Below are 20,113 nucleotides of genomic sequence, written 5' to 3' on the forward strand. Positions count from 1 at the left end.
TCTCATGGGCATGGCGGTAAGCCCAGATTTGAAACATCAAAAGCCCTCAAGAGGGGGGAAAAATCCTACCTGTTCTGCAGTCTTATTTCCTGGTCTAACTGAGAACATGTTATGGGCTTGTTGTCTGTCCCACGGTTATGTGAAACTTCCTCCAAGCACAGCAGGAACCACACACATGGCCTTTTTTTTTAAATAGAGGTCTATGCAATTAAACTATTGAATACTGGGAATGACAGACCAGCTCAGTTAGAGCCATCCACCTTACCACAGAAAGGGGCTGCTCACTTTCAGCCCCTATGCCGGGTACTGCAACTTCTGGAGCAGGTTGCACTTGAAATAGAAAACCTGGCCAAAGCAGGGATACTGAACATTTCCTCTGGGTTCAGGCACTGGAGACGCAGCCAAGAGTTTCCATTCCTAGCAGTGGGCTCAAGATGAAAATACCAGATTTGCTGCATTTCAGGAATCCATCGAGAAGCATGGGTTCCTGCTTCATTTGCAAACATCGTGAACTCACCCCTAGAGCTCCAGGCCCTTTGCTTGCTTGGATTTGAGATCACAGCTGTTTTGAGCTATGGTCTCACCTGTTTCAAATGATAACTAACCTCACCCTCAAGTTCTGCCACGACAGCAGCAATCAGATGGAAGATTGATTTATTTTGAAGTGAGGGATATAAGTGCCCCAAAGCTGGAAATAAGCAACTACCAGTGCAGGACTCTTTGACTCTGTGCTGGCTTTCAAGATATTATCTAGAACTGCAACTTTCCTACGAATATCCATCCTGGTACTGCTGACATTTCTCCTTTAATTATGTGCTGAAACGATCAGAGGAATGCAGAGCGCTGGAGTTGTGTGTTTTACAACAGTGATGCCCCTTGCACAGGCTGTGCGTCCACTCTTCAATTCAACCGGCTGAGACAACACCTCGGTCAGAGGCGGCAGAAAGAAGGTTACATTTGCCCACACTATGCTGCTACAGTGAGACGGCTTCCAGTGCTCAAAATAGCTTGTTTAGATCTAGCTCTGGTATCCGTACACTGCACTGTAGACAGACCCCTAGCCCCAGAGCCAACAGCTGAAACCAGAGCTCCCAAGTCTCTTAGTCAGCTTGAGCCTCTGCGCTTTTGCTCCAAGAAGAGGTTAGGACAGGACTGGTTTTTGGCATCTCAGACCTACTATAAGGAACAAGCAATATGACACCTCAGCCCTCCAGCTACCCTGGGCTGTTTACTCCCTATTTCTTGATCATGCCATAGCGGGAAGGGGCAGACAATAGGAGACATTTTAATCCAATCCAGCTCTTGTGCAGGGCATATACTGATGGCCAGCTCTACTCTCACCAGGTAATCACATCTCATAATATTTGGCATTTTTCTAAGAGTCCCAGTTCTTGGAGTCAGGATATCACTAAGGAAACTCCATTCCAAGAAAACCAAACGCCATCACACACACTGAGCTTCTTGCCTGTATAACTGCAAAGCAACTCAAAGCACGCCGGGGGGACATTTTGAACATAAAAGAGAACCCCCAAAATGTAACTTTTAAAAAAAATCTCATGATTTCTTTTCCTCTTTTTGGAGCCTGACTCATGATATTTGGAAGTCTGGATTTGCACATACTTTAGCTGTGGCAAGGGAGGATTTCTGCAAGGTGTGGGAGCAAATATCAAATTGGCACAAACTGAATGCAGTCCTGTCTTTGAAGCTACTCCCCAGCACTGGGAATGGTACGTACTATTCTTCACTTCCTATCCTGAACAACTGCATAGCAATGCTGTACACTGTCACAGAGCAGCCATTCTACACGAAGGATGGCTGCATTTCAGAGGCAGATGAAACAATGCTTCTAAGTGTCCATCATGCATCAAAGGCGATTTATTAGTGTCTGTAAAACAAATCTGGGATTCAAGGATGAAGTGCTCAGAAGATGCAAGCAATTATTAAGCCTAGGAAGAATGGTAAAGTTTGATTGGTGAATATTTTCACCAATCAGCATTTTTTCCTCCCCAATTATTTTTCAGGCAGTCAAACCCCTCCCCAAAACAACACAAACTCACACTTTTCTGCACTAAGGCAGAATTTATTAAAGGCCCTATGTTTAGCTAGACACCCTGATCCTATTGAATAATAACAGGCATCAAGTTTCCAGCTTCCACTGTGCCCTTGAAAATCTCCCCCGAGTCACTGCTTACTCCTCCATTTAACGGTTATACTTTCAGTTTCTTCCAAGATTATAAACAGGACTATAATTACCTTTGTAAGGATACTGCGCTACCCTTGTTGGAAGGGTGAAAACAACAAGAAAAAGTCAGTGGGAAAATCAAAAGAGCAGAGTCATTAGTCATTACGCTCACAATTTCCACTGTGTGACTTGAACAAATCCGAGTCCTGGATGATGGGAAGCATTTAGGTATTAGGGTGTATGTATGCACATGTGTGATAGTACACCAGGGACTCTGACTAGTCATCACTCATGCCCAAAGTCATGTGTTCCTCCTAACTCTTGACATTAACCATTTAGGGTCTGGTTCAAAACTCATGGAACAGATTGCACATGACCGCAGATCTTACGGGTCTAAGTCAGAGTTGAGGCAGTCCAAGGTCAGCACCAGCCTCTATTTCAGAGTGATTATTCAAGTTAGGCATCACCTGATTATTGTTAATGTGCTCTTCCCAACACGCAGTCCAGCTCTGTCTTGCCCTCTTCCACTCCGGCCCCGGAACACATCATTGCTTCCATGCTCCCTATCGACCGACTGGCTCAATTCATTTATTTTGTCATAATTATGAATCAAAGCACAAACAACGGTGCCGGCTCTAGACTCAGATAACATGGCAAATAACAAGCAGTCGCAGGTCATGTCAGCTGCTGCTGATGCTGCTCTCATCCGCTCAGAACTCTAATACAGTACAATAGCCATTATACCCCCACCCAACCACTGCACAATAATTACTAGGAGCTTAGGCGGCTATTGAAATGCAAATAGTATGCAGAGAGATTACTGGGGAAACAGGCTGAGGCAATACAAATGTTGTCCTGTTCATTTCATTTAGTTTGAACTTGAGTGGGATCGTTGTCTTGAGCTTTTCTTTCATTAGAAAAGGGGAGCAGATGAAGGAAAACCAGGCAGAGAATCCGTGCATAAGCTGCCTTGCATAGCAGCTGAACATGAGCTGCTCTGTATTCTCTGCAATTTCCTCCTCACTTCCTTCTTGCTGCTGAATAAGGGTCACCGGGATTTCCCCCCCCCTTCTGCTACGGCAGCATTAGAGAAGAATTTGCAATTAACAATCTAAACACACCACTGCACTACGTTGCCTTCATGAAACCCACACGCTTTCATTAACAGCTTTTCCTGGGCAGGCTCCACAATGCAACCTGATCTAGACAGGATCCACAAGATCCACATGGAAACTAATTGACTGAATCCACAGCAATTTACTGTTCCTGAAAGGTTTGGGATTGACCAGCCTTAGAGTTTGCAGTCTTCTGCTGAACCACAATACACAAGATTTTCACGGACTCCCCGGCCCCCACCGTCTCTCCAGAGGGACTGCTTTCCAAGGGGAGTGCGAGCTGCATTTTTATCAAACCATCCAGCCCAGAGCCTTTTCATCTGAGGCTGCTTCTTTCAGTGATCATGTCTGCAATGAGGACACATGCATGTTGGGAGTCTAACATTATTCATCTCTGTTCACCTGCACCACTAAAAATACCCCATTAGGTGACGAGTCCTTTCAATCACTGTTAACCAGGACCACATCAAAAGAAGCAGAGAGTGGGATGCAAAACTTGAGTCTTTCCACCTGGATTGAGATTATTTCTAAAGCATTTGTTTCATTTGGCTTTTAAACGAAAGCAATGTTAAGATATCAGCGCAGAAAGCTCTCCCTATCTGAGCTACTGACTACCCAGGCTTATGAACATCAACGCATCCATCTCCAAGCCAAGGAAGACAGAATTTAGTATTTCCAGCAGAAATGAGCGCCATTATTCATGCCTGCACGCTGCCACCTCTGAAAAGTGAGTCAGAATGGGAATGTTTACACATTGGTTTCATAAAGTCCCACTCAAATTCCAGCTGCAGCCATGTGACGGGCCTTTAAAAGAGCAAGAGAAAGATTTTGTGCCCAGAACCATTATCCAAGTATGCTCTCTGTGCTGTACACTCAGGCAAACCCACATACTGCATCACAGCTGCAACCCAGAGCCTCTGACATCCAGACTGCGCTCAAACTGCTGTGCAAAACAGCCATTCCTGAGGCCTCCTGCAGAGCTGACTTCCACACTAAAGAGCTACAACAGAAACACTGTTTAGTTGAAAATAATCTTTTAATCAATTATATGAATTCAACTGAATGGTAAAAGAAATCAGGATTGCATTTTATGATCAGTTTTCGTTTCTAATATTCAGTTTTCGGGTGTCAGCTGATCCCACCAGACCAATATCTAAGAACATGGTATGGCACTGAGCAAAGGAGGAAATAGCAGTACCCACTGCTGCCAGGTGGGTGCACATTAACCCTGCAAGAAACTTATTGAGATGTACCTACATTTTGACCTTCCACCTTAGAAAAATGCTAGGAATAGACTATGCAGAAGGGTGCATGGGGGCAGATAGGGTCAGATCAGGAAGCACATACGTATGCTCATGAAGACCACATTCCTGACTCTTGACTACATCTACAGCATCTCTGCAAAGGCTGCAAAGGAGCTAGATCCCAGAGGCCCAATTATTCTATTATAGTTCTACGCGGGACAAGTTGGTTTTGGGGTTCTTTTTAGTGTAGTGCAAGATTAACCAACTGCAAGCCAGAATTTTCCAATAGTGTGTATATGAGTTCATTTTACACAATCACTCTATGTCTTGTGCCTGAGACCTGGAAGTATAAGGATCTGAAATAAATTAATTGCATTAGAAAACTCCTAGGAGTTCACATAATACATAATCAAAAATAAGATTAAGTTACATGACTTGGTTACTACCTGCTGACATGCAGCAAGTACAAGGCAATCTCTTTCCCCCCCTCCCTAGGAGATCAGTTCTCTCATTTTAAAATAAATGACATAATCATTTCCTATAGCTAAGGTAACTTTAAATGGCAAATGCCACAGCCTTGTTAAACTAATCTGCATAAGCCACAGATAATGCTGTATCCAGCCAACATAGTCTGAGAAAAAAGCCTAAGAGAAACAGATCAGAACAATTCCTGTGTTACCTCCCAGTCCAAAGCCACATAAATAGGTTGTGGAATCGCTAAAGTTGCTGTCTTTCAGTGCCACCTTATATCTTCAGTATTTCCTCAGACCCACAGTCAGTACAGATACAGGATGTTCTTGAGACACTACTGAAGGAGCTTCAGAGGTGAACTGTTTGATTTATGAATATCCCAGAAAAAAGAGTCATTCTATATTTTGTAGCCGTCAACATAGATCTGACCCTTTTCAGGCTGCCTAGCCACGGAGAACCACATTTGCAGAGTGCTGGAGTTGGTCCTAAACAGCTATTACTGTGCATCCCAGATCTCCAACACGGGATACAAAAAGTTTAAGGTGCAAATTTACTTTTACCCAAAGTCTTCCATGCAGGGGCTTAAGTCTACACTTTGGGGCATAAAAGGCATATTCTGGTACTTGAATGCCAATGTGCACTCTAACTTAGACTGCCACAACTGAATGTTTTTCAGCCCTATGAGATGAGTTTATGAGGAAAGTGGGGAACTAAACACCCCTTTGCCCCACCTTTGGGTGCATGCTGAGATGTGGACAAAGAGTGTGCCACCGTGTTTAAGAACATGGAGGGCAAAAAATGTATGTATATATGAATACAATATGTGACCAAAGGGTCATCGTTAGGAATAGATCACCAGTATGCTCCTATTTTACACACACACACACACCCCTATACACATATATACACATACACCCACACACCTAGATACACACATATATATACACACATACACCCACCTAGATACAGATACACACATATATATACACATACACCCACCTATACACACTTAGATATACACATATACATACACATACACACACACCTAGATATACACAGATATACACATACACACACCTATACACATATATACCTAGATACACACTGAGATCTACATATACACACCTGATATACACATATATACACATACACACATGCATACACCTATACATATATATACACACATACACACACCTAGATATACACATATATACACGTACACAAACACACACACCTAGATACACCCCCCAGATACACCTAGATACACATATATACACACACATACACACACACACCTAGATATATACATATATACACATACACACACCTACATACACACATACACCCCCTTAGATATACACATATATACACACATACACACCTAGATACACACAGATATACACATATATACACACACCTAGATACACATACACACCTGATATACACATATATACACATACACACATACATACACCTATACACATATATATACACATACGCACACCTACACACACCTAGATATACACATATATACACGTACAAACACACACCTAGATACACCCCCCAGATATACACCTAGATACACACACATACACACATCTGATATACATACATATACACTTACACACACCTACATACACACCTAGATATACACATACTTATATACACATAGACATATATGCACACACATACACACACACACAGATAGACACATACAAGCACACAGATAGACACACACAAGCGCGCGCACACATACAAGTACACACACACACACATCTATACACACACTGCTCATCTATTGCTAACAATGGCCCTTTGAAATCACACACGCGTATCTCCATCTGTACACAGATCAATCACGTGTACGCAGGCAGGTGTGTACATGACGTACACCCGCCCACACACCCACAACACCGAGCACGCACGCACACACCCCCCCCCCCACATACACACGCGCGCGCCCCCCCCGTGTGTCAGGCGCGCCGGCGCGGGGCCGCCACAAGCCGTGCGGCGCGGCGCGGCGCGGCGCGGCCGGCGCCCCTCCCCCCGCACCCCCGGCCGGGCCGAGCCGAGCCGAGCCCCGCGCCGCAGCAGCAAGGCCCCAGGCGAGGCGCGGGATTACCTCAGGCGGCCGCGCCCGCGCCCCCGGTCCCGGCCCCGGCCCCGGCCCCGCTCATCCGGCCCGGCCCGCAGCCCAGGCCCCGCCCCGCCCCGCCCCGCCCGCCCGCCCGGCAACGCCGCAGCAGCGCCCGCCACAGCCTCGCGCCGCAGACGCAGACATGGCCCCGGCCCCGGCCCCGGCCCCGGGCCGCCGCCCCCCGCTGCCGCCGCTGCTGCTGCTGCTCCTGGCCGCGGCCGCCCTGCTCGGCTCAGGTAAGGGGGGGCCCGGCCCCGCTTTTGTTCGTGCGCGCCTGCCGGCACGGGCCGCGGGGGGGGGGGGCAGCGGGCAGCGACGGGGCTGCCACAGCGGGTGTGCAACGGGAGAGGAGTGCGGCACACTCGGCCCCTCTGGGCCTCCCACCGCCACGGCTTCGTGTCCCTGCCGCACACGCGCATCCCTGAGGCACACAATGGGAGACATGGGAGGCCAAAGGCTAAAGATGACCCCACAGCTGCCCGCAGGACCGTGCTTGCACATGTGTCTGTGAGGCACAAAACGGCAGGCGCCTGCAGCCAAATGCAGCCACGTCTGTCAGAGGTGACCGAGCGCACCCTACAAATATATATGCACTGTTATAGTTATATAACGATATATATATACGATGCACAAAACAGTAGCCGCCTGAGGCCAAATGCAGCCGCTTCTGTCAGAGGTGACCGAGAGCACCTTACACATATACATACTGTTATGTTTATATATACGATGCACAAAATAGTGGACGCCTGAGGCCAAATGCATCCACTTCTGTTACAAATGAGCTAGAGCACCCGACAGCTATGCATATGCAGCTATATTTATATAATTGTGCACGATGCACCAAATAGTAGATGCCCGAGGCCAAATGCGTCCGCTTCGGTTAGGCAGAGGTGGCTGAGCGTCCTACAACAAACTTTTGCCCGTGAGCCCCTTTATTCCAGGAGACCACAGGACTCTTGCCAGCATCGGCCCTTAGGGATGTGTGGGGAGATGAGCCCTACCCCATTTTGGGGTCTGCATATCGGAGCTGCCGAAGCTAGAAACCGCCCCACTGGGCATAACGGTGATGGAAAGGAGGAGGAAAGGAAAGGTTTTTTGAGGAGGAAATTAAGTCAGGATGAAGTTTGTCACGGGCAGCGCGATTTTGGGGGGGTTTTTTGCAGCACACTCGGAGGTCGGACTGGGAGCGAAGCGAGAAGGAAAATAAAATTTGCAAGTAAGCGGGTGAGGACGAGAGTCGCTGGTCCGATGAGTCCAGACTGGTCCGAGTCCTAGCAGCAAGATCAGGAGGGAGCAGGGCTCTGCAGAGCACGCTGCCTTTGTTTTGGGAGGTCACAGCGCTGCGGTTCGGGTCTGATCTCCGTTTGTTTTAGGTAGGCAGCTGCCCACTGTGTGCAGTTCATTACTTGTCTGAATTGTGCAGAGCTCCTTCCCCCTTCACTTTTCTCCCCCTCTTCCCTGTTGAGCTAGACTGGGGTTCCCAAACTGATGTGCATACCCCTGGGGGTGCATAGAACAGCCCTGGGGTGGGGGGTATGCAGGAGAAATTGTACAATGGTGGATTTAATTTTCATTATTATAAATCATGGGCAGAAGGGGTTAAAATATAAGACATATGCTGGTAGGGGTACGTAGGTAAATGTGGAAGTGGGGGGTACATAATAAGAAAAAAGTTTGGGAATTGTTGAGCTACAAAATATTTAGTTTAAAGTTTGTATATGATGTTTAGTTTTTTAGGGTAGAAAAGACTGTTAGAACATGTTATTTGGGCAGGAAAAAAGTAGTAAGAACGGGTAGTTTAGAGAGAGTTTACTAGTGGTTGTATTTGCTTGTAAGCAACAGTTTAAATGGTCTCCAAACCCTGCCTGGCTGCCTTGGCTCTTGATCCGTCTAAGATAAGACAGACAGATTGCTTCAGTTTACGCTGATGAGCTCCAAGATTAAAGCAATGGAGCTGGGTTCTGCTCTGTGTCAACTTTAAAAGGGGCTTCTTCTCCTGGCCTGGCCTAGCCTTGCCGGCCAGAAGTTTCCTGTCCTCTACTGCTGTGCCACATAGCATTTGTCTGTGTCAGACCTCTCTGTGCACTGCCTGCCAGAGGGACCTAATGCATGAATGGCTTGTTCATGTGTCCAAACAGTTGAGGAGAGTAAGTCCCACTCATTTTCAACAAGACATTGGGGGAAGCTTTTGAAGAAGCCTTTGTTCAAAGGCTCTTGGATCCTCAAAGATGCAAAGTACTATGTAAATATTTTTGTAAGTATTGTTTTTAGCAAGTCACAGTAGTTCATCATATCAGCATCATCTATGGATTTATGAACTTGCACAGTAGAAAGGAAAAATTCATGCTGTTCTCTGGATACATTCAAGAAACACTTGGATGCTCAACTTGCTGGGGTCATCCAGCCCTAGCGTCCATCAAATCTATGGTAGATAGTCTGTCAGAGTAAAACAGGTTGCTTCTGCAAGGCTGGGTCATTTCACCACTTCTTCAGGAGTCTATCAAGTAGTTCAGCATCCTAGTCTTGATCCTGAGATAAGAGGAGAGCTTTAAAAGATAAAAATACTTAAAGACATTTAAAGCTGGGCTGAAGAACAAAATCAAGTGACTCCAGTTCAGCTACTTGCTGGGTCCTGCTATAGTTTTTTCTCCTCTGCCCCATTTGTTGTCGTTCTCTAAGCATTATTCAGTGTTTGTATGTCACAGGCTTGCAGTCTTTTGTGGTTTAAAAAGTAAGGCATAGATGCATTAGTTTACTGTGATCCAGTGATTAGTTTGAGTATCTTAGTCTTCCAGTGCCCCCATCTCCTGCCTTAGCCTCCTAAGGACTGTAGAGTAGACACATGTCCCACCTAGAGACTCTTAAAGGGTTTTTCTTAAACAATGGTAAAATGGTAAAGCCAAGTACAAAACATTGCATACTGTTCAGATGGGAAGGTCTCCAACAATTTTACTTGAATTTACTTGTTGGTTGCCACTGTTGCAGCTTGTCTTCATCCCATGCTCACATGTTACTGTGAGCATGGACAGAGCTCCACTTCTGGACTCCATGTCAGTGTTTGCATTATGGATGCAGCAGGAAAATGTTTAAATCCAGAACAACTCCAAGTGATATAGTCCAAATTGTTTCTTTTATTATCATAGTCACTATAATATAGATTAGGACCTCGAAACTGTCAGCTTAGGTCCCAACTCATATGGTCTTCTCCTTTAAACAGTCTTTCTGTAAAAGGGATATGCAGGTAGGTACAGCTACAGCTCTGACTTTCCAGCCTCCTCCGTAGAAAGCCTCACTGGCTTCAAAGTCCATGTAGTACTGTATGCAGGGTTAAAACTATGGCTCTTCAAATGCAAATATTAAGAGGAGCTCAAGATGATATGGAAACGTAAGAACTTTGATTGCTCTCTCTCCAGAAAGTCTGAGCAGCACAGTCTTGCTAGATAATTCCTCTGGCCTAATCCTTGAGGAAGAGAAATACCCCCAGAGCAAGAGATGCAAGATGTACATCCCCTTGGCATATTGAAAGTGTCTTTATTGGGCAAACACGTACTGCAAGTTTCTTCTCCACCTTCTGCCACATCCAGGATGGCTGGTCTCCTTCAGCTATCCTTAGCCCTTTGGAACCAACATGTGGTGGAGCATTTTTGTATTTGGGTAAATAATGATAGTGCCTTGCTTGATTTAAAAATTATTATTATTTTTTTTTTTTTTACTGCCCCCATGTCCCAATTCTTCTTAAATTGCTCCCTGTTCAGCCTCTCATCTCTCCTTGCTCCCACGCCCCCCCACCCCCAGTGTGTCCTCTGTCCTAGGCTTCTGCAGAAGCTGCTGCACAACTGGGAAGTGACAACAGATGCTGTTCTAAAAGCTTCTCTTAAAATCCAACATCATGGCATCTGCTCTTCATCTGCAGCTAAACAGTGCTTACCTTTACCAGGTCACATGCAGAGTTCAGCTTTGTGTGGGGCAGGAAGGCAAGTCTTTGATAGTAAATACTGAATGAAGGAAACAGCTGAGCTGCACAATACTTAACTATGAGAGACTGGGCACTCTGTGGAGAAGGTGTAATACAGCCTAACACCAGCCTCCTTTCAGGATGTCTCTCTCTAGTATTTATAGGGCTGTTATCACTGCAGCAAGTTGAACATTTTGACCCCCAGACCAGCATGAGTCAGAGTGAACATGTAATTTTGTCGTACAGACTTGATCTTGGGAAGTATTCAGGAGCTCCGATTCCTTCGGAGGACAGCAAGCACTAGAAGGAGATCTTTATACTTAGTTGTAGCTTATCTCAAAATTTCCCACTCCCAAGCATTCAGGAATTTGGAGCAAGATTCCCTTATCCTCAGAAGTGTCATTTTCACAATTTCAGTTTTCTAAGCCAAATTAAAAAAAATTAGAATTCTTGTTTGCCTCAAAGAGAAAGAACTCCTGCCCACCCCCAGAAAAGGTTCAACCATTCTCTTGTAGTAGGAAGACTAGATTTAAGAAACCAGAGAGAATCCCATAGCCTCATGATCCAGGAGCTCTGGCTTTAAACATCCACACAAGTTACACGAAGAGTCCCCCTGATGTCACAACACCAAGAGAGAAAGACCCGGCTTGCAGCACTGACTTCAGTCATCATCCAGGGCCTTTTGTAAGAAACAGAGGAAAAAACAGCCCCAAACTAGCATATAGGCAACAGACAGCACAGGGCTGAATTCTCACACTATACAAAGGCAAACCTAAACCATGGGATTAAATTTTGATAACACACAATTTTGCAGTCCCAAATCACAACCTCAGCTGTGCACACCAAATAAAGTATCTGATCCTTCAATCCTTATTAGCCTGCTGAGTCCTCAGCATCCTAGATTTCCTTATACAAGTAAAGGTTACAGAACAAGGCCTGTCATGCTTATTTTGATTTTACAGTATTTTAAATCTTAGTGGAAACATGAGACATGTCTATTCAAGAGCACAGCAAGGGAAGCTTTTTTGAGGCAGATGCATTACCTTGGAGCTCAGTACCTGGGCTGGATCTGAACAGGTCAGCTCCATAATGTGGTGGAGTGACCCAAGTTTCACTCTTTCCATCAGAGCACACAGACCCTATGCTAAAGCCCAGACTCACTCCCTTTTGGGGGCTGGCCTTACTGGTAAGAGAGAACCACATGAGATAGTTGCCCACCAAGTTCATCAGGCCCCAGGATTTCTCTCTCATGCCCTTGTCAGACCAGGTCCCTTGCATGCAAGAGCCCTTCCCCACTGGGTTAGCAGGCTGGCTGCTCCTGCCAGATGACTCAGAAACACTCACTCATGGGGAGAGGTGGAGGCAATATGGAGTTTCACCCACCTCTTTTGGTCCCGAGTTTGACTTCAATACTTGACTCCACCAAATAAATAATGAAGCCTGGATAAAACAGCGATGGCCAAATCAGTTTCTGATGTGCAAGTGTTTTTCCATCTCATTGCTGTTTGCAGCTCTCTACAGAAAGGGATGATGTTGCCGGGAGCAGGGGGCATAGAGGGCATGTTTTTGATTGCATGCACCAGGCACATCATTCTTGCCGTTATGATTTATGCAATACATGCTTCGGTCTCTGTATACCCAGATCAGTCATGCTGCAAGTAATGTAGTTTCTTTTGGAGGTGGAGGGTTTGTCACAAAAGTCACCCCAGTCTGTAGATGTGGTTGTGGTTCCGTGGTTAAGGCCGAGCACTCAAACGCGCTGGAACAGGTCAGGTCAGTCAAGACTGAGCACTCCTGATTGAAGGTAACTTCAAGACCAACTTAGATCTCAAATGCAATTACAGACAGACACAAAAGTCCAGCCACCCTGCTGCTCACCTTGTAACCAGATATGTAGTCCAGTTTGGTTTTTTTAAAGCTCAAATGATGCTACGTGTCACCTCTCTCACACAGACTTGTTCTTCTGTGCAGAGTGCAAGGAAGTGAACAGATTCACCAAGATGTATTCAGCCCAAGGCTGAAAGACAGACTTCTTCTTTTTCTGCAAAAGGCATGTTACTTAGCAGATGAAGGCTACAACATGTACAGAAGTGGGGCAGGATGCTTGTGGGATTCAGGATCAGGAGATCTGGGCTTGATTTCTGGTGTTGCTGCTTCCTCTTCTTGCAACCTTGTGCACACAGGGACAGGGGCTGCTCTTGCATGGATGCATCTCAGTACAGAGATCCTGAGTATGTGTGCACTTAAGGTGCTGCACTTCAGGATTTCACTTCTGCACCTTTGGGCTATTAATATTGTATGGGCCATTGGGAGACTTAATAGTTTAGAGACTGTACCAAGACGTTCCAGGGGTAAGTGCTTGATAAGCACCAAGTCAGGTATCTAGGTTGTAGCCATAATGGTCAAAAGGAAAAAGCATTCAGGACTCATGGTAGAGGCGATCTCTTTTATTAGACCAACTAGATCTTTGCCCCGAAAGTTTAATTGCAAGCTTTTGGGCGCAAAACACCTTTCAGGTATCGGAGAAAAGATTGCAAAAGTTCTCCTGGGTAGAAATGAAAGTTCATATCTCGTAGGAGAGTGGAAGGTGGTAAAATCTCCTGTTTGGAGAAAAAAGTTCATTGTATACGCAGATAAGACTTGGAGAAGAGTTGGAATAATCTGCATATACAATGAACTTTTTTCTCCAAACAGGAGATTTTACCACCTTCCACTCTCCTACGAGATATGAACTTTCATTTCTACCCAGGAGAACTTTTGCAATCTTTTCTCCGATACCTGAAAGGTGTTTTGCGCCCAAAAGCTTGCAATTAAACTTTCGGGGCAAAGATCTAGTTGGTCTAATAAAAGAGATCGCCTCTACCATGAGTCCTGAATGATAAGCACTACATAATTTTCAAGCAAATTTTTTTTTTTTTTTTTTTTTTTTTGGAGGGCAGGGGGAGAAAGAAGGAGATGAAAGGAAGAGAAGGGGCTTCATGGGAAATCATGGACTGACTGAGTTTTCTTGAAGTCAAGAAGGCCAGATTGGGGAAGTAGGGCTGTGAAGAAGAAAAAAAAAAAAAGTAGTAGTCAGACACTCTTCAGTGGCTTCTCCCCCTTCCAGGAATTAAATTTTGTCTGTCAAGCCTCCACTTAGTTGTATTGGTTGTTGGCATATACACAGATTTGCTAAGGAAGAACAGTTGCTTTTCTGGAAGTCAGACCTGCATTTTAATGGTTGGGGCTGAGCAGGAATGTTTGACCAGGCTTGAGGAAGAAGTAGTCATGAGACTTGCAAAGAGGTAGAATGAGAAGTCCCTGTCCCCTCCTACCTCCAAGCAGCTCGGACCACCATATAAAACACGTGGAGGTGCATTTATTATGGACGTGAGGGACACCTAGCAATTTTGAATCCCGAGTTCATTCATGTTTCCCTCCATGAACGGAAAAAGGTTTTCCATTTTGGGTTTATTTTTTAAAAAGTCAGTCAAGTAGCCTGTGCTCAGTCTGTAGCTCTCACATGGGCAGAAAATGAGTCCATCTGCTAAGTAACAAACACTAAATCCAGGGTATTTGTTACAAGCTTTGAGAATCCAACTGCAATAGCATCATGCTGGAGCAACAGTTCTCAGCTTCAATATAATCCCTTAGGAGAGATGGTACATCAATGGAGGCCAGCCTTTTTTGGAAAGCATGCCACAAATTAGCCCCCACCCCCCTTCCCAAAAGTCACTCTGATCTGCTGCTCAGCTTTCTTCTCCCTGCCCAAGCTGCCATGAGTCAGATAGAGGCTGCAGGTGCCACCTGTGGACCCCGTGCTGCAGGTTGGCCACTCCTGCTGTGTTGTTAGAACACCTCTCCTCAAGTGTGGATGAAAACCATCCCAGTGGCAATTAAAATAACTGCTTACAAGTGAAAGTAATATTAGGGAAGTAATTAGCTATTTATAACTGTTGCACAGATGGCTCCAGTCACTGCAGGCAGCTCCTCTTTACCTTGTCTCTTATACAGCAGTGGCTGCTAGGGAAGGCAGATAGAGAGGAGAGGAGCCAGCTTGTTTCCAGATGTTTTTACAGGTGTCCAGGCTCCTCTTTGCCAAGGAGATAAGTTGAAGCAGCTGTAAACAAGAAGTAAAGCCAGCTCCAGGTGACCCACATGGATTACCTGGAAGATAACTTTCCATAGTTTGGCACCATCTGGGCTATGACTTGGCAATGAAAGAGCAAAGGCTATTTGTCTTGGTTTTACTGCCAAAACTTAGTGCAAAAATTCTCACTTACTGTTGATTATTAAACTTACAGTTTTAAGTAAGAGCAGCCTTGTATTTACTAACAGTCATTAGTGATTGGAAATACTCCCCCCCCTCACGGGCAAATGCACACCCCTTTCTAAAGGTATACTTTTAAGTTAGACCCTGTGTCTAGATATGACAGTGAGAGAGACATTCCCACCCACACTATTCATTTCTTATCTCCAACTAATTAGCATTTACTCATATGCCACAACCAAAACACAAAATGGTGGAAGCATGAAGTGGAAGGATTAGTATTAACAGTTGTTGCTTCTTTAGCTAATGATATTTACACTTGCAAATGGCAGTGCTACCAGTTTTGTGGGCAGGAGTGGTGCTACTTATTCTTCTACATCTGTTGCAACAGATTTTGCCCCTAAAGCATGAACAGATCTCTATTGATCTCCAACACTGACTAGAATAAAAGGTTTAGCCTTGCAGGGTTTAAAGAGAAATGTTTCTCCTTAGAAAGATATCCTGAAGGTTTGAAGTATTAACCTCACAGCTGACTTACAGGAAGTTTGGTTTTATTAGATACTGCTTCTGAAGCCACTTTAATAAACCTATATTTTGTTATTAAATTAGATAATACCAATGGTAAGGAAAAAAAAACCTGTGCAGTTTTCTTTTGTAAATCTGTCTGATTCACTGGATGGTGCATTAACATCTGTCAATAACATGATGAGAACAAGATTAATATTTTTTGTTTTGATATGCAAGAAACACGAAGAGGCTTTCCCCCCACCCCAGAAAATAATCAAAAAATGATTGATCCATACAGTTGATCTAGTTGGGATCATGCTGCAAGTCCATAAATAGGTTTTAGATCCCACTCTGTACCTTCCACATATAAGTACATCAACTATTATTAGGGAAGGGTAGGGGGCACAAAAAATGCACAGGCAAGTGCCTCACTACTCTACCTGTAGTTAAACATACTGGTGGTACACCAGGCTCAAATTCAGTCTAGGTCTTACATCTCTGTAAGGCTGCAGCCTTACTTGTAGATAAAGCCTAGTGATAGTAGTTTTACAGAATTGTGAAATTCTAGTTCAAGGACAGAAGTTAAAAATCACTTTCCAAGGGAATTTTGAAAATGCATAGGATATTCTTGGAAGCTAGCAGCAGGATGGCTACAACATGGGTATTCATGCTGTGTGCCACACTTTCTACCTGCCAGAATGACAGGATCTAGTAGAGTGTTAAATGCAATGTAGTCTTCCTTGGCAGATGGGGAACTACATCCCTGCTCTGAAGGGAGCCTAATTTCCCTTGGGCTTTTGATCAAGACATGGAATATCATAGTAGGGGAGGCTGATGAGGAGAGAACAGAAGCTTCTGCAAGATTTAATTGGGAGGTGAGAGAGTCCTTGTATGTTGCACTATTCTTAGGGCTTGCAACAAGGTGGAGCATGAAGCTGAACAGAAAAAATTGTCTAGGAGGACAAGGTGCTGGGTTGGGGGGGGTGGAAAAGAAAGCGGTTCAGCATTTTGAAAAGCTTTCAAATGGATGTGCTGGATGATACAAAAAAAAAAAAAAAAAAAAAAAAAAAAGTGTTTAATGCTAATTGCAGCAGAGACTCCAAGAAAGAAAAGGGGGGGGGGGGGAGGGTGGTAGGGCGAGGAAGAGAAGGCCAAGAAAGGTTTCCAAGATAAGCTGCAGATGAAGATGCCACAAATACAAAGTAAATCTAGAATGGTGTTGTTAATACCATACAACATGAATTTGATCTAGACTACTACATAATAGTGATGACCAAGGCAATTGCAGTTAGCTGGGGGCAGGGGAGAATACTTCTTCCTTGTTTTCCATCAGGATGTGGAAAGACGTGACAGGCTGAAGCCTGGAGATGATGTGCAGCGTAGGTAGCGCAATAGTGGTGACAGTTTACAGACCTGCAGCCTGATGGGCCAGTGCAGGTAGGACAAGGAGATAACTTAGGCTGCTTGTACATGCCCCGGGGTTTTAATTTGGTTTAGTTCTTCTTAAATTGAAACGGTGGGTTTTTAGAAACACTGCTTCAGTTCAGGGAGAATTGAACACAAGGGTGGGGTCCCAATTCTTACCTACCTCTTTGGTGGCAGAAAGGAAAGAACTGCTGGCAGGCTGACTAGTTCCCGAGCTGTATGGGGGCCCCCCCAGGTGGCACTTGGATCAGGTGGTCCTGCAGCCACGGAGGGAGACACCAGGCCTCAGCACAACTCAAGCAGGCTGGCTCGGGGGGGAAGGGAGGGAATCAGGCTCATCACTCCCTTCGGTGGAGCCTGCCACCAGGTCCCACACCCCCTGAGCTGTGTGGGGCCTGCCAAGCCCTGAGCACATTGGCTTCTAGCACGCTGTGCACCATTGCACTTTGTTAGGTAGCAAACAAAACACCTCCGAGGCGTCTTAAATCTTGCTACGTACCCAAAGTCATTTAAAGTGGAATATGCCACCAAGCATGCAAACAGCAATGCCATTGAAGTGTTGCAGAAGGGCATTTAAGCAGCTTTAAAGGCCAATTTTGTGGCGTGTACAAGAGGCCCTTAGAAGTCATGTAGACTCTGTGGTGCTTGGGTGCCAGAGGGTTGAGCTGTTGGCCCCCATGGCTATCAGACAGCATCTGCAGGGAACCCAGCTGAACTTGTGGCCTGAACTGTAAGAGACAGGAAACTGCTTGTGCAGGTCTTTGGAAACAAGAACAAATATATCAAGGGTGGACAATATTTCAGCTGATGGGTCACTTAACTAGGTTTGATGAGCTGTTGAGGGTCACACACAAGAATCTTTTAGAAGATATCATTTTAACAAGTTATAGATAAGAAACAAGTTGTATACTAAAAACAGATATACACTACAACATTTAAAATTAAAAAAAAATTCCCCTCATCTAAGGGTTTTGAGTCATGTAGATAGGGGCAACTGCATAAAAGCTCAAAATAAAGTCTTACTCTTGTCTATTGTGGGTGGGTGGGTGGTGTGTACACACATGTGAGGCTTCATGCTAGGTTTGGGAGTTGGCCAGGGGTGAGGGGAGGGACGGAGTAAGGGATGTGTGCAGCAGAGCTCACCTGGGCAGTGCAGGTACACTCTACTCCCCCCAAAACTTAGTCAATGCATGAGTTTTCTGCTGACATAACAGCATCCACATCAGACAGCCTGCAGACCAAGCTGCATCAGCAAAGAGACAAATAGCCACCATGCCTCTAGCCAACCTCTATGTTGGCAATAATTTGTGGCAGAGATGAGACTGCAGCACTTCAGAACAGGCTCTTTGCAGCAGGAACTGCATCTTCCATGCTTGTCCGGCACCTACCTTAGTGAAGCATAGTGTTGTCATCCCCACCCCCAATTGCAATTAGGGCTTCAAAAGTGACTGGAAGAAGCTTCCAACCTCAAAAAGCTGTCATTTCTTTACCCCATTATGTAGCAGGAATAGCTTAAAGTACCTGAAGCCATCCTGCCAAGTCAAAAGGATACCTCTGCTTTGGTATCTCAGTCCACAAGATGGAGAGAGATGCTCATCTGCTAGGGGATGTGATTGCTAACTTGGTTGGTAAAGCTGTTCCTGGGCTCACACTTGCCAGAAGGAGCAAGCCCCTCAGGGCTCCATCTCCAAGTCTCAGCTTATTTTGGCAACTGTCCCTTGCAACAGCTTCCTAAATTATCCAAAGAGTGCCCCGCCACCACCTGGAATCTACTACAGCAGGATCCTTCCTTCCCCAGATGCACACACAGACTGCAAGAGAAGCAAGTTAAACCTAAATGGCCTTCAGACTAGCCCCATGTTCTGTCAGTCTGTAATTGCTGCAACTGCTGAACCAGCCATAGTCTGGGTTATCATGAAGACCCCAGTGGGGGAGGTCGGCTGTGTACAGATCGTGCACAGATCATGCCCTGTCCAGATCCTATTCAGTAAGGCCCACTGGCATGGCAGGCTGAAGTCACGGGGGCAGACTGTAGGATCTGTGATAAGGAACTTGAATGGAGGTTGACATCACCAAGCCTCACATGGGCTCCTCCCACCCCCACCCCCCAACCTTCCTACCCTTTGTTTTCTAAAAATTGGTATTTTCTTTTTGTTCCTTCATCTGATAAAGTAAGCTTATGCAAGCTTTTGCTACGTCTCTGATTCTTAGGTGGAAGTCTACCCTGCCTTCTGCCTGATCCTAGATCCATTCCTTGCATGCTATTTCAGTAATGGGCAAGCCAGATCCAGCCCCCCAGCTGTTTTTTGTGTCTGGCCTGTGGCTGCCCCAGTAGTGCTCTGCATGGGGCCAAACCCTGCCTGCTCCTGGTTGGGGCAACCCATGCCATGCTACTGTCCACACCTGCTGACACCACTGCCCTGGCCCCGACTCCAGCTAGTGTGCACAGCTTCCCAGCAAGACCACTCCAGTTGCTGCAGCTTCCTGGGAACTGCATAGCTCCCCCAACCTCTGGAAGCCTCTTCCTGCACATGCTGTGCTACTCTAGGCAACAGGTAACGCAGGGAAGTGGCAGCAGTAGGGCTTCAGTCACTGATTTGATTTGGAGGAGTTTTGGCAGCCAAGTCTCCGAATCAAATCGGGAGACCCATTAGAAGGTCCAAATAGATTCTGAGGCACCCGAATCAAATTTGGAGAGATTCGGATTGGCTGGAGAGAGTCAGGCACAGCTGGGCGGCTGCAGGTTCTCCTGTGTGGCTGTGCCTGCCTCTCCCTGGCAGGGGGAGCCGTAGGAAGAGCCCCTATGGCTGCCCTGCCCAGCCCCAGCC

General features: G+C 45.7%; 1 protein-coding gene and 1 long non-coding RNA gene across 4 annotated transcripts in view; one reads left to right on the forward strand and one right to left on the reverse strand.

Annotated features, from left to right (window-relative positions):
- The window catches only part of LOC109284435 (uncharacterized), a 37,119-nt gene extending 29,941 nt beyond the window's left edge, over nucleotides 1–7,178 (reverse strand). For both annotated transcript variants that reach the window (XR_009464015.1, XR_009464014.1), the window contains exon 1: nucleotides 7,135–7,178. This is a non-coding gene — a long non-coding RNA (uncharacterized LOC109284435). The remainder of the gene's footprint in view (nucleotides 1–7,134) is intronic.
- Nucleotides 7,179–7,231: 53 nt separating this feature from the next.
- CD99L2 (CD99 molecule like 2) overlaps nucleotides 7,232–20,113 on the forward strand; it is a 70,314-nt gene continuing 57,432 nt past the window's right edge. Inside the window, exon 1 of one of the 2 annotated variants that reach the window (XM_059732871.1) lies at nucleotides 7,232–7,385. In XM_059732871.1, coding sequence (XP_059588854.1) covers nucleotides 7,292–7,385 — 94 coding nt within the window. In that variant the 5' untranslated portion in view covers nucleotides 7,232–7,291. The remainder of the gene's footprint in view (nucleotides 7,386–20,113) is intronic. The other variant, XM_059732869.1, reaches the window with a different exon arrangement.

The sequence above is a fragment of the Alligator mississippiensis genome, chromosome 8, assembly GCF_030867095.1.
Source record: "Alligator mississippiensis isolate rAllMis1 chromosome 8, rAllMis1, whole genome shotgun sequence".
Taxonomy (NCBI): domain Eukaryota; kingdom Metazoa; phylum Chordata; order Crocodylia; family Alligatoridae; genus Alligator; species Alligator mississippiensis.